General features: G+C 34.9%; 1 protein-coding gene across 2 annotated transcripts in view; it reads right to left on the reverse strand.

Moving 5' to 3' along the window:
• The window catches only part of LOC134241623 (band 7 protein AGAP004871-like), a 33,112-nt gene that overhangs the window by 12,627 nt on the left and 5,073 nt on the right, over positions 1-15,412 (reverse strand). For both annotated transcript variants that reach the window (XM_062723646.1, XM_062723645.1), the window contains exons 5-6: positions 11,688-11,799; positions 9,525-9,605 (exon numbers count right to left, since the gene is read on the reverse strand). In XM_062723646.1, the coding sequence (XP_062579630.1) occupies positions 9,525-9,605; positions 11,688-11,799 (193 nt within the window). The remainder of the gene's footprint in view (positions 1-9,524; positions 9,606-11,687; positions 11,800-15,412) is intronic.

The following is a 15,412-nucleotide window of genomic DNA, read 5'->3' on the forward strand; positions in this document are numbered from 1 at the left end:
AAAATAGGTAAGCAAACCGGACCGGGGTTATTAAAGATTTTTCAATTTTCTGCCTTAATACTTTATCAATCGAACTTAAATTTTCAAATGATGTTTGTTATAAGTTCAGGTATGTACCCGATAATGCCATTCCCTCGGAAGATGGTAAGATTTCCCCTGGAAGACTGACTACATAGTGATGCTTCCTTCGGAAGACTATTCAGTGAGACTTCCCCCGGGGAAGTTTCAATATATAGCTAGTCTTCCGTGGGAAATCTAGCTGTATATAGCAATTCGTCCCCCTTCATAGCAACCCCTCCCCCGAATATTTTTTTAAATCGTAAAACAATGTTTATATGCTAACGTTTTCAGTTTTTTAAGAAAAGTTATACGTCCTACATGAATAAATGTTTAAATGAAATCATTTTAATAGTGGTTAATAATTAAATCACTTTAACCATTTAGTTTAACATAGATAATCTTCACGAGTACAAATGGATAATGAATTCCGCCCCCCCCCCCACCCCCCGGATGCCCCTCCACTCGGGTACAATCGCCCGCGTGGCACTGTGGTTACGGCGTCTGCTCTAGGGTCACGAAACACAGTAGTAAGGAGTCAATCAATACGTCGTGGGTTCGAATCCCACTATGGGACGTGGAGTTCGGTCCTTCGGATGAGATCTTGAGCGTATTATCCGAGGTCCCGTATCGCAGTAGGTGCTGGCCCGATAAAAGATCCCCCACTGCCCAATGGCTATAAGTGCCGAGTATATAGGACAAATTTGCAGCTATCCACCGGCAAGAGGTGGCTTCTCCATTTGAGTTAAAAATTCTCCAATTTAAAGGGACGTTATACAATCATACCCCCAAGTCTCAATATATATACTGACTTCCGTCTGTACGACCTCGTATGGGGTAAGTTTCACCGGTAGAGGGGAGGATGCCACGAAACATTTTCCTAAACATACTTTTTACTACTGGAAAAGTTCAGCGAAAGGCTTGTTGCCCCCATCCCTTACACTTTTTGTTGCAGTACTAATCACATTCTAATACAATGTAGTCAATTCAGATATTAAAGTTTTAAGATTTTTTTAACTCTCCTGAGTCCTGGCTGATGTATAATACGGTGCGTACTAAAAGATATTTCTTTTCTTTATTAAAAAGTGCAATTTCAATATAAAATATTAATGCATGAAAAAAGACTGGGGAGTTTCTAGTATGCCTAAGGTGTTGCCTGGTTCCAACTTTGCCTACCCATAAAACTCCTCACTCCTTTGCAAAGCCCCGTCCCTAGAATCACGCGCATGAGCAATTACTATCTGTCGTGAAATAAAGTTCAGTTCAGTGGAACCAGTGACGGATTTAAGGAGGGGGCGCATCCGGCGCCCCCCACCACCCTAAAATTGTCAAAGTTAACATAAATCACAGTTTCGTCTAGAAAATGTAAATATGCCTACTTGGTAGACCTCATTTTTACCCTACAAAATCTCTAGAACCCAGGAGCTTCCGGGGGTTCGCCCCTGAGCCCCCACCAGGGCTTTGCCCTTGACCTACTGGGAGCCTCAAAGCGGCCTCCAGACCCCTTGCCTTCTTTAGGCGCCCCTCTAACTTCAATTCCTAGATCCACGCCTGGGAATGTTCTGAAAAACAACTCAATTTATAAATTTATAAAGGGGCATCTAGTATCAAAATATTTAACATTTTATGTCAATTAAACTGTTATACGGGAATTCAATTATCCAACAAATAACTTTAGTAGAGTGATATTTTTTCAGGCGAGAGAACAGTGACGTAGCATCGTTTTTGAAAATTCAAGCTATCCGCTGAAAACAACTTGACAAGCAAAAAAACAAAAAAAACAAAAAACCAAGGAAATTGTCCAAACTTGAAAATACATAGGAGTCGATCGGAACCGCAGAGAGTGGGGGGCTTAGCCCCCACTTTTTCCCAAAGTTAGACTTAGTATAGACATTGAACATTACTGCTTAGGTTTAGCCCCCCCCCCCCCACTTTCCATGGACTCGATGCAGCATAGGTTTTAAATGTGGAAAGTGGTGGTGTTTTGAAAAAAAAAGAAATTGGCACTGAAATTTGAACCCCCACCACCACCACCACCACACACACACGATATAGGATTTTTGTGTTTGGACAGTGGACATTTCTCTTTTTTTTTTTTTTGCTTGTCAAGTTTTTTTTTTGAAGGTCTAAAAATATTTCTTATGCTTACCCCCCCCCCCCCCCGCCCCAACTTTCACTTTGCTTCCGATGCCAATGAAATCATATTAAGGGGCGGGTGGGTTTTGGGTTAGATTCAACTTCTTCTATAGTATCAAATTTAAATGTTATCCCTACTATACTACATTAACCTTATTTGACCCTTACCCTTACAAAAAGTGGGTCGGCCTTTCAATGAGCATATTCAGTAAAGTACCGGTATATAAAGTTATGTTTAAAAAAAGAGGCCGCTATTCCTGTGTGCCCAGAGGAAATAAATATGGAGTTACCATCATTGGATGGGGTGATCGGATTCGGCCTTCAGATGTTCGATTGATAAAGTATTAAGGCAGAAAATTGAAAAATCTTTAATAACCCCGGCCCGGGTTTGCTTACCTAGTTTTACCATCACTCGTAGCGAACACCCCCGCCACCTAGCGTTATAATGCGGCACTAAATTTTGACAACTTGTATTCGTCTTCATTGAATATGCTTCATTCTTTGTGTGATTGAATTCACGTTCGTAATTGAGATAATCATTTAAGAAACTGTATCAATTTAAAAGAAAGTAAAATGAATTAACAAGAATAAAGCAACATAGAAGTAAGGGCAAAATGAAGAAGGATAAAAGTCAAAGTGAAATGCAATGAAGACGAATATGAAAACAATAAAGTGACATATAATTACAATAATAACAAAGCATAAAGAAGTAGGCAGAATAAGAATAAAAGCAAGATACATAGACTTTTGGCGGTAATTCCCTTCCATAGATAAACAGTTCACGTTGTATTTGTATGGAAATTTTAAGCATCTGCAATGAGTAGTTGCTGAGAAAATTTATGGACAGACAGACATGGTAAGACAATATGCCCCCGCTCCTTCAAATAAATACATTAGTGAAGTTAAATCCTTTGAATGACATCATTTTTATGACTATAAGGTCTGGGTTTTATTTTTTTACTTTGGTTTTTGAAAGAGGTTGGATGCTAAACAGAGAAAAATATCCTGCCACCTAAGCCTATAATTTTTATACAATAATTATATTTTGTGAAACAACTACACGGTGTAGTACCTAAACGGTTGCTATCAGAAAAAATGCGCGTTCATTACTGCTATCTGAAAATTGAGCGGTTGCTAGTGGAAAAAAATGGACGAAATTGTAAGTATTTTTCTTCGCTGGCTCAACAAAATGGTCAATAGTTCAATTATTAAAGTTTAGCCGCTTGGTAATTCACCCTTACGGAACATTATATACATTTTGAAACTAACATGTATATTTAGAATTTTAATGAATTAAAGAATTGCTGATATATAAGACAAAAACTGTCGAAAGCGTTGGACAAATTTACATGCACGTAAGAAATATACTAAAATTGCGTCAGAAGTTTTAGATATTCGATAAAAATGAATCGACAGTTCGTTGTGTATTTGTAAATATTATTGTTTATTTTATATCATTGTCCACTTTGGTGGGTTTTTTAAAAGCTAGAGCGTTTTTATCAGTAGAATCTTGTGTTACGGCTACTATTAGACAACGGCACCTGTTACTATCGGAATAGGTTTAAGTTTTCAAATTTCATGAAATCACATCAATTTATATATGTTATGCAATTATAGTTAAGAAAACTATATAAGTGATTGACTTGTCGTGTGTGTTACTTTAGATCATATAATGACAAATTAATCGTATATTTATATGAATGATGCATGCAAATAGTTGGAGTTTGTATGTACATGTACCCTGTACACATAGGCTTTAGAACGGAGTTGGGGGGGGGCTAAGCCTTCCCACTTTTTTGCAAAGATTCATGTCGACATAATATAGGCACTGAAAACTTGGGCAAATCTTTTTTTTTATTGGTGTAGCCCTCCCCCCTTTCAATTTGCTTCCGACGCCTATGGCACATGCACACACACACAACTATTTGTCTTAGCCATTAAATCATGTGACCATTCAATTTATTATATTCCAGCTATATTATTATGCCAGATTGATTAAATTTACGATTTGGAATTTTTTAAAATATCGTTTTTAATTATCGATTCACAAACAACGAGAGATTATTTATCTCAAATTACGCAACATACCTCTACAAATCCAAACATAAACCTACAAATTAGCAATCTCTACATCTGATTTTACAAAAAATTAATTACTGTACATGTACATAGGGTAAAGCACGTCGAAGGTAAAAGGTGGGAGGGGTAGGTCTGCTCCTCTTTCCCCCTTTGAATAGAATTTTCTGTGATTTTTATTTTTAGACGGGGTCACGTGACCCCGTCTTTTAGTTTACTCTCAGAGGCCTAAATAGCACTGGTTCTCTGCCCTTGATTCCAGTCGCTGCCGCTAGGAATTACAAGGACAGGTAACCTCCGCCGCCATGACAGTGGAAAAACTCACTGCTTGCTTCGCGCATAGTACTGCGCATTCCAAAAATAAATAGTATCAATGCTTGCAGAGAAGAATGTTAGGTGGATCCAGCGATTTAAATAACAGAGAAAACAAAACATAGCATATCTTTCTTGATGAATAGAGTGAATTGAATACGGTGAAATTATTCAAACAACATAGTAAAGACTTTATTAACTGAGTATATCATTAACTTACAATATATTGTCACAATGAACTTTCAAATGTTACGTAGTGTTAAACATTAATTGTAATCCTCCCTGGTGTATACCATAACACATGGAGTTAGAGGGACGAGTTATAGCATTCCCCGTAAACTTTAGAACATAAATAATGATAAAGAACAAGTGTTATAACTAAATCGATGATTTAATTATCATATCAGTGGTAAATATGTAGGTAAATTAATCATGCAATAGATCTTGATTTGAATTATTTTGGTAGGATATGCACTCGGGACCTGTGATATCGCTTTGCATTTAATGGTTTTTGAGGCAGCACTTCTTTATGGTTTTATAGATGCTTAAAATCCGTCTACTTTCTTTGTTAACAGCAGTGTATAGTGCAGAGAGAAGGGTTTATTTACTTCAGCACTTCTGGATTTACGCTAGTCTAAATATAGATTTTTTCATCAGTGCTGTTTCCTGTGACGCGATAAAATGGCAGTGGTTACCTGTCGTTGGTTTTTTAGGGCGCTTGCGCCCGTTAACCAATGTCAGGGTACCAGTCTAAGGCCTAAAAATAGAAAAAGGAAGCCGTGGTGATAACACATGAATTAAATCTACGCATACGAAAGAGTGCAAAAATTGTTTCGATCAAAACAGAAACATTTTGTATCAAACTGAAGAAATTAATATGAACCTTTGTCTTACTCAACTTATAAAGTATTTTGATAATTTAAAACTGAAAATATTAACTGTAAATAATACTAGTAGACAAACTATCCTGCGTATTATTATGACTGTGTACGCATCATCTATTGTTTACTTCCGGAAAAAATTATTAGTTCGTACCGGATGAAATTCGGAGCAGTTCAGAAAGGTTTCAAGACTGAGCAATTATCTACTTCAAATCAAATTAAATGAAAAATGTGAATGTATATTTTTCTTAGTTTTGTTTTTAGTATGTTAATGAAATAATAAAGTTGTTATTAAAGCTCGTAAAAAAAATCACATTTGTGAAATCTAGTATGAAGATTATTTTTGACCCCGTCTTTCAGTACTGTCTCAGTACTTTGATTAAATTATCTTTGCTGTAGTATTGTTAAAGACTTCCAGAGTCCAACAATTATAAATTTAATGAAAATATATTAAGTCAATTTACAAGAAATTTGACAGTATAAAGAAGTGGAAAACATCAATATAAAACCACGCTTTCTCAGGCACGTAGCATCGTTTTTGAAAGGGGCCGGGGCAACCTGAGAAATTTTTAATACTTACCCAAAAAAAAAATTAGCAAAAAAAAAAAAAAAAAAAAAAAGGATATAAAAAGGAAAAATCCTATTTCGGGGGGGGGGGGCAACTTTTTTCAAGGCCAGCTTCCTTTCAATTCCAATTTTTTCCCATCTTTCCTTGCTATAAATGTACTGTGGTAAAAAGTGGGGGGGGGGGGGGCAACCGTCTTTTCAATGGACATTTTCTATAGTGAAGTAATGTTGGCGAAAAAAGGGGGGGCAGCCCCCCCAGCCCCCCCCCCCCGGTTGCTACGTGCCTGTTTCTTTCGTGGCGGGGAGGGGGGGTTGTTTCTTTCTTATCTATATGATTTAAAGAACTCTTTAAATCCCTAATGGGACGACGGGGGGGGGGGATGTTTTGAATATTACATGTTAGTCGTACAACGAACCAATGCATAACCGTACTTCGAAAAAAAAAATATGGAATTAGAAATACATGTATTTGACAAGGCTTACGTACTTTAACTTTTCTGTACATTATACATGTTTAAGTGTTCATGTAGGCTACACAAATCCCCAAAGACTCTAACGTAATCTTAAAGGTTTTAAAAAAATGATTTTAAGTGCTTGCAAAAAAATATTATACATGTATGCTATTTCAAATTGATTTACGGGTCCTTGCCTAAAGCTTTCTTTTTGATTTGTGTAGCAATGTTTTTCGAAGATCAGCTCTACTTTGCAAAAATACGATACATTCGAGTTACAGATGCGCCCTCTCCACATTTTGTTCCAAGCATAACAGGTACCTTTACCTTCTGAAATGTTAATTGACAGGCCTGTTGACTTTCTTCCAAGCATAACTTTTACTATATCGAAAATTTTCATTGAAGCCCCCCCCCCCTGTCCATTTTTTTTATTGCAGTATAGTCAAAGAAGGTTAGGCGGTGGTGCGTGAGAAAAAAAGGTACTTAAAGAAGTTTGACAATTTTCCTTTTTTTCCATGTCAGCTTTTCAAAAAAATAAATTTGAATTTTTCTGCCCCCCCCCCCCCACGCCTTTTCAAAATCGAAGTTACACCCCTGAGTTAAGTTGGTAAAAGTCAACTGCATATATAGACATCTTATTTCACATGCAATTTGAGTTATTTAAAAAGTATATTTTAGACATTTGTTGCCATATGTTTGTTTCATATCTATGTTGATAAGGAAAATTTTCAAATAGCAGCCGATGCGATGTTTTCAGTTATTAACCGGTGCAATATATGCTAAGACTCTGATAGCAACCGTAACTTTAAAAAATCGTGTTTTATCCAAAAATCTCTTTTAAAATACACTTTTCAATTTGTTAAAATTATTTCTAAGAATTATTATAGAATGACGCATCTTCAAATACCAAAATTCCCACAATCTGAATAATGGATGATTTAAAAAATCATGAAAACTGGGTATTTATTGACTTAAGATTTGGTATAGGCTTCGGAAATTTTACTAATTCTAAATTATTAGAGGGCTATTCTGCAAATTACACATGACAACATCTATAGAAATACCTTACTTGTTCCGTGCACCCGGACTTTTCAGAGACTATCTTGATTAGGGGTCATGATTTCACCGTTTTACAACTTGTTCTAAGAGTTTTCAACATATTTATTTCTGCTAGCAACCGTACAATTTTCGAATAGCAACATTGAACGCGGTTTTATTCCGATAGCAGCCGTTTAGGTACTACACCGTGAACTAGCAAGAACACCATGAAACGAAAATTTAAAGAACTAATTTTTTTTTAAATTGATACAAATACAATTCATAATTAAATGCAGTTCTATAGAAATATGTAACACAAGACTGATCGAGATTTAATTTAATACTGTAGACGTACTTTTTTCCATGGGGTCATTATAAATTCCGCAGAATCCCAATTTCTGTTTCATCTGCTGGTAGAAAATTAAGCGGATTTTCTGGATTTTCACTATATGCCTTACATTTATATTAAGTACGCTTGGACAAATTTCTGCGGAAAATTTGTGACATGTACATAACATAAATTAATCCCACGTGAAAAAAAGTACTTCTACAGTATTTTAAAATTATTTGTGAGCACATTATATATTTCTTAATTCATTAAATAGACCAGTACATTTACAAAAGAAAAACAGATATCCTACTTCTTCTACAAGAACTGAAAATATACACATAGTGTCTGATTGAATTAGGTCTAGATCATTTTTATCAACTGTAGGATGAAGGAGAAAAACTGATATACTATACAGTTAACCCCACCACTGTCTGCTTTGACAAAAACCAGGCTCACTTTGTACTTGGTTTGACACCATAATATGATTTACTAAATCAACTTTGATATACAGAGGGCATGCAATATGATAGCACTCTTACATTTAGCTTTCATATTGCATCTATAAATCTTCATAAATACAGTGCAGATGACTTCAGACTTTTCTTGTGCAGCATATTTTGTTTTATTTGTGAATTTCTAATTGAAATCTAAATAACTTGTCATCAGCTTTATTGCAGCCCAGAGGACAGGGCTGCTCTATACATACAAGTTTAAGTGTTGTGTATGGCCAGGAATTATTAAAGAAGTTATTCAGAATTAAAGGTTTTCTAAACATTAAAAAGATTATAAATCAGAATGTTCTTTCCCTTTATAAATTATGATATATGCAATATATTTACTTCCATAAAGTGAATCTTTAAAATTATTATATAGTCTATTCATAGTCCCTATATAATCTATACAAACGCAAACAGTTCATAACACTGCATATTCACCGGATTTTAGGCCGTATTCACCGAATGTTCAGTGCGCATGCAACGGCATTGTGACGTCACAATCAAAACCTCAATAACATTGTAAACAATATTATTGTTGCAACGGTCACAGCCAGCTTTGATATCTATTCAGGAAAAACATTTGACAAACCTATCGTAGGATTTTTTTAAAGCATCTGGACGCCTTAAACATAGCAAAACTTGGAAAGGAAAACACAGCGGTTACAAACAGTAATCTGGATATTTTTTTTATTTTCAACGACGGAAGTTCGGAAATGAAAATGGTGTCGTCATGTAGCCATCAATGTCTTATTTATTCAAGTTTGGACAATATAATAAAACAATTATGGACACTTTTGGTGTTGAATATGGTTTGTTATTCACCAGAAAAATATCAATATTGACCTCGGCTTCGCCTCAGTCAATATTGGTATTTTTCTGGTGAATAACAAACCATATTCAACACCAAAAGAGTCCATAATTGTATAATATATAAGTTTTTCATATTTAATATATAGGACTCCAAAGTGCGATGGGACTCCAAAGTCCGATGGTCACGCCAAAGTCCGATGGTCAAGCCAAAGTCCGATGGTCTGCGCAAAACCCCGATGGTTTGACACGCCAAAGTCCAATGGCGCAGAAAACAGTTAACGTTTATGACGTCATAGTACTACTGTGCAAAATTGCGATGCCATCCCAATATATTTCTTGAGTCTAGTGTTAATTTATTTAGACTGACCTCCTATGACTTTATCAATTCTTCTGTGTCCAAACTCTGCAGGATGATAACTGCTGGCACCATTCACTGGAACCGTGGAACCTATTTGTCAGATTGAAATGTTAAGTTAAGGCATCTAATGGAACAAAATGATGGATATATTGTAGGTATTGAGAAAAATCCCTTCAAGTAAAATAGTTTGTCAATATTTTTTTAAGATGCCATGATTCTGAAGTTGAACCAGAGTCAGGAATTAAACATGTTTTAAGTTAGGCTAAGGCCGTCTGTTAATTCTGTCTGCCAGTAGTTTTAATTCAAAGACGACTGACAGCTAGTCAACAAGTGGATGGAAGTTATGAGGTTGATATCTTTTTATGCAATTCTGTGGTATAAAAAATACCACTGTTAGAAGAATTTAAGAAGGCTTTCCACCTCTGAATAATTATCTAATTTTTCTAAATCTCAGAGGAGATATGGGCATCCACATTTTTCATGTAAAAAAATTGACATTTATCTTTTTCTTTTACAATTTATATGTTAACAGGAAGAGTCAAATAAAACGTTCTACACAAGGATTCAAATTTTGGCACTAGTGAAGTCTGGATGTCTATTTTATCAACTAGACTGATAAAAATAATTTTGAGAATGAAATTCTTTGCAGAATGCTGTGCAAATTCTCATATTTATATTTCATTCTGCACATAATTAAAAAATAATAACCCCTGCTAAATATAAACGAGAGGCCCAGGGGCCAAAGCGCTCACCTGAGTACATCAGCTAGGAAAAAGCACATATCATGATTTGGACGAACTAGAATCTACAATACTGAGGATAATTCCACATAAATATCACTAATCCTGGCTTTGAAGTACTTGAAAAGAAGATTTTAAAAGGTTTCCCTTTATATTCCTATGAGAATTAATTTTGTCGGCCATTTTGGCCCCACCCTACCCCCGGGGGTCATGATTTGAACAAACTTGAATCTACACTATCTGAGGATGAATCCATATGAGTTTCATCTTTCCTGGCCCAGTGGTTCTGGAGAAGAAGATTTTTCCTATATATTCCTATGTAAAACTTTGATTAGCCATTTTTGCCCCACCCTACCCCAGGGGGTCTCGGTCATGATTTGAACAAACTTGAATCTTCACTATCTGAGGATAATTTCACATAAGTTTCATTTTTCCTGTCTCAATGGTTCTTGAGAAGAATTTTTTTTAAAAGATTTTTCCTATATACTCCTAGGTAAAACTTTGATCAGCCATTTTGGCCCCACCCTACCCCAGGGGGTCATGATTTGAACAAACTTGAATCTACACTATCTGAGGATGAATCCATATGAGTTTCATCTTTCCTGGCCCTGTGGTTCTTGAGAAGATTTTTAAAGATTTTTCCTATATATTCCTATGCTAAACTTTGATCAGCCATTTTGGCCCCTTCCTACTCCCGGAGGTCATGATTTGAACAAACTTGAATCTACACTATCTGAGGATGATTCCTCATGAGTTTCATCTTTCCTGGCCCTTTGGTTCTTGAGAAGAAGATTTTAAAGACTTTTCCTATATACTCCTACGTAAAACTTTGATCGGCTATTGTGGCCCCACTCTACCCCCAGGGGTCATAATTTGAATAAACTTGAATCTACACTATCTGAGGATGATTCCACAAGAGTTTCATCTTTCCTTTCCCAGTGGTTCTTGAGAAGAAGATTTTTAAAGATTTTTCCTATATTAATATCTTATGTAAAACTTTGATCGGCCATTTTGGCCCCACCCTACCCCCGGGGGTCATGATATGAACAAATTTGAATTTACACTACCTGAGGATGATTCCACATGAGTTTCATCTTTCTTGGTCCAGTCGTTCTTGAGAAGAAGATTTTTTAAAAATGGCATTAATTTTTCTCAAATTCATAATTATATCCCCTTGGAAAAGGGCGTGGCCCTTCATTTGAACAAACTTGAATCCCCTTAACCCAAGAATACTTTGAAGCAAGTTTGGTTGAAATTGGCCCAGTGGTTCTTGAGAAGAAGATGAAAATGTGAAAAGTTTACGACGACAATGACGACAACGACAACGACGACAGACAAATTTTGATCAGAAAAGCTCACTTGAGCCTTTGGCTCAGGTTAGCTAATAACTGTCCTGCATTCTTTAATATATGTGACTTAAACCATTCCTTACCAAATTTGTCCAAGTCGAGGGTTTTCTCTGGATGATATTCTGGCATGTTGTACCGCTCTGTGTCAGGGTCGTCCGCGGGGGAAACCTTATTGTGGAAAGACAACTGCTGGGTCTGTAAAACAAAGAAAAAAACTGTCATCTTATATTTACTTATTACACAAACAGAGCAAGTTTTTTTTCCATGGACAAAACTCCTTTTACCAGACTGATTTATGATTGTTGCTATAATATATATTAGCCCTCTTAATTTTACCATATCATATATTAATGCATACATAAACTAGATGTATTGTAAGCACTGACTGAGATGTATAAATGATACAGCCCCCACACCCCATTTGTTTATAATGGCAAAGTCCATGCTTTACAATTGGAAACCTGAAATATGTCTGATCAAAAAGTGAAATAGGAGGTCACAATGGCAATATATAACAAAGGTTCTGTGAAAGTTTCATTAAATTTCAATCTATGGTATAAAAAGAGTTGCGGATAAGAGATGGGTACTCCAAAGCGTAACAGCCTGATTAAGAAGTACAGACGAACGGATGGATGGACATATAAATCACTATATACCCCTCCACTTTTCAAGTGGGGGTAAAATGATCACCCTCTCAATCATTGTGCAATATCAAATCAATTTTATTCAAGTTTGAGTTTTCACATCATTAACACCCCTCAGATAAATTAACAATGCATGGGGATAAAAAATGACTAGAAATCAATATTGCTCTTAATGTGCTGGACACAACCATATTAGTTAAGGATACTCCTCAACAAATGAGTGAAAAAAGAGATCACTAACTTTATTCTCCACTCAGATGATTGCTGTGAAGTTGCTATGAAAGACACTGACTTTTAAGCAAACTCTGTTTGCTCAAAGTAAAGTAGATTCACTAAAAAGAAAGAACCTTAGTTTTATACATATGATATCTACAATGTACCAGTAAATGAGTTTTCTCCCTTTAGTGATCGCTTGTGAAAGATGGGAGGCATGGACAAAATGGATGGGAACACTTATACTGAGATGGCCAAAGAAGTGCTGCCTTCCTCTTAAGCTTCACTAAGGATAAAGACAAAGGAGTTTGGAAGTAAATCTTTTTGAAGAAGAAAGCAGGAACACAGAGTACAATGCATACAATAGAAGGTGTAAGATTAAGAGAAGTGAAGTAATTAAAGGAGGAGGAGGAAAGTAAAAGTTTCTAGAAGAAAACTGAAGAGAGGTAAAAGAAAGCTAAGGGAGGGGTCACCGGTAATTTTAAAGAGAAAGAGGAGGGTTGAACGATAAGAAAGGAAGTACAAAGAAAATGAAATGGGGATAGAAGAAAAAAAAAACTTAAGATCAAGAAAAGACAATAGAAATCAAATGAAATATGTCTTAAGGTAGGATTCTAAAAATCTCACATTTCTTGTATTTAAAAATTAATGAAATTTTCACAGAATCAAGAGAACAATATCACCAAGTGATGATATCAGTGAGATTAAATTTGACCGTTTAATATTAGAGGCAAGGTCAGGTCAAGGTCATTACCTTTTTCCGACATTAGGAATAAAAATTTCCGTTTCCAACCATGCGATCCCTGCATGTAATTCAAAAGATTGAATGTTTTTCTTTTTGCATAAAAAGATACTACCATACAGGGCCTATAAGATGATATTACCAAATTGACATGGATAATTTAAATAAAATGGATATTTGCTAATCCAAATTTCCTCTTCTTTTCTTAAATTTTTAGGATTTATTAGTTATTTTTATATGCTTCCTATATTTAACTTTTTTCAATTTTCACATATAGTAAAGTTGTCACATAAAGGCACAAAATGAAACAAAAACTAAAAGTTTTGATCGTTTACTAAGAGAGAAATAACACTTTTTACGGATTTTGGCTCAAATCTGTAATTAGATTTGAAGCATTTAAAAGCCAACATAGTTCTAGTATGTGTGAAAAATCATATTTATTTGATATATTTTGAAACTTTAGTCCCTTATTATTAATTTAACTTACATTTCAAAATTTCGTCTAGTCTTTGATTGCGTAAAAATTATAACTAAATTCAATGTTTTATAATAATTTTTAGAGGCAGAAAAGAATATATTTTCATACGCCACCATTCCGCCAAAAATATAGTCCCTGCTAGTTTTCAAACGAAGTTTACCATTTCTATTTAAAGTTGTATAATTGTGATGAGGAAAGAAAAATTTGGTCTTTTAAATCTCTTACATCTAAATATATAAAACAAATGTACTTTGAATATTCCATCTAGTCAAAAACCAGAGAAGAATCCTACCTTAATTTATTTTAATATAGACTGCTAATTTTAATATCAGTGCTGAATTATGATTGCAAAATCATCAAGTAATAATGCATATGCAGAAAATTCTTTTTTAATATTTTTTTACCCCCCCCCCCCCCTCCAAAAAAACATATACCTAAAAATGAAGACAGAGAGTACATGATAATTATCAAAAATAATTCTTATCAAGCCCTATCTTAAAATAATATATAACTCTACCTTTAGGTAAAAATCAGACTATTTTTTTTTTAATCAAGTATTTTAGATCAGACGGAAAGTTAAAATTACTCAATAATTTTTTTCACTTTAGAGAAACCCATTACTTATATTTGCAAAAACCAGCAAATGGAGCTGTCAACATGGCAGTTTTTCATTGATCTTTTTTCTCTCTTAATTCTCATCCCATTCATATTATATAGCAATTACCGAAATCTGTGTAATCTATCATAAAGCGATGCGGCATTTCAGCCAATTCTTATAATCTGTAGATCTTACCTCTTATTAGAATGTCTACCATCTGCCATATAAAAAATATATAGAACCTCCTTTGGATGTGAAAAGACCAAATTTTCTTGAGCTAGAAATCAATAAATGAAGAACCTTAGAGGATGGCTGCTATAATCCTGATGATTTCCTGTAAGGGTTCACATGTGTTCTCAATACTTCCCCAGTTCTGCCCTTACTAACCTGCCCTTTTATTGTCAGTTTGAAAGTCAGCTTCCTAGAGCTTGTTGTTACCGTTTCGACAATTGGCATTGTAATGTAATAAGTTTGTGATACTTTAAAAGTGCAAGTTTAATGCAGTTTTGAACTCTAAAGTGTATTTTTTCTCAATTTGAAAACATATAATATGCTAAATTTTTAGAAAACAAATAAAGTTTGATGTTTAATTACAAATCTCTCCATGCATTAAATGAAGATATTGAGAGAGAAAGAGATAGTAATCTTTCAAACTACCGGTACCTCATATGCATTTACCACATTGAAGATTTTTTAACTTCAAAAATCTTTAAAAATTAACTAAGCATATAGTATCAGGGATGGGGGCTATTTGACATGAATATCCCACTCCATTAACCCCCAATTCAATTCATAAAATTCACACATTATTCTAGCTCACACAAGAAGATCAAAATCAAACAATATATACATGGGAAGGAGAGTGTATAATTAAACCAAGCACAGTTAAGGGGCACCTAGAGGGCTAGAGGGAAAAATATTAACTACTTACCTGAAAAAAAACAAAACTTTTTGTGACAAGAAAAATAAAAGGCAAATGGGGGGGGGGGGGTCCAAACTCAAAAATTCTATTTTCATGGGATGTGGGGGTGTTGGATTCAAACTTCCTTTCAAAATCAAATTATATTCATACATAACCAAATAACCATGACTTAATTATCTACATGTATACTCCAACAAACTGTGTGTTTGTG

Source organism: Saccostrea cucullata, unplaced genomic scaffold (assembly GCF_032062105.1).
Source record: "Saccostrea cucullata isolate Sc308-1 unplaced genomic scaffold, CSIRO_AGI_Scuc_v1 ctg267, whole genome shotgun sequence".
NCBI lineage: Eukaryota > Metazoa > Mollusca > Bivalvia > Ostreida > Ostreidae > Saccostrea > Saccostrea cuccullata.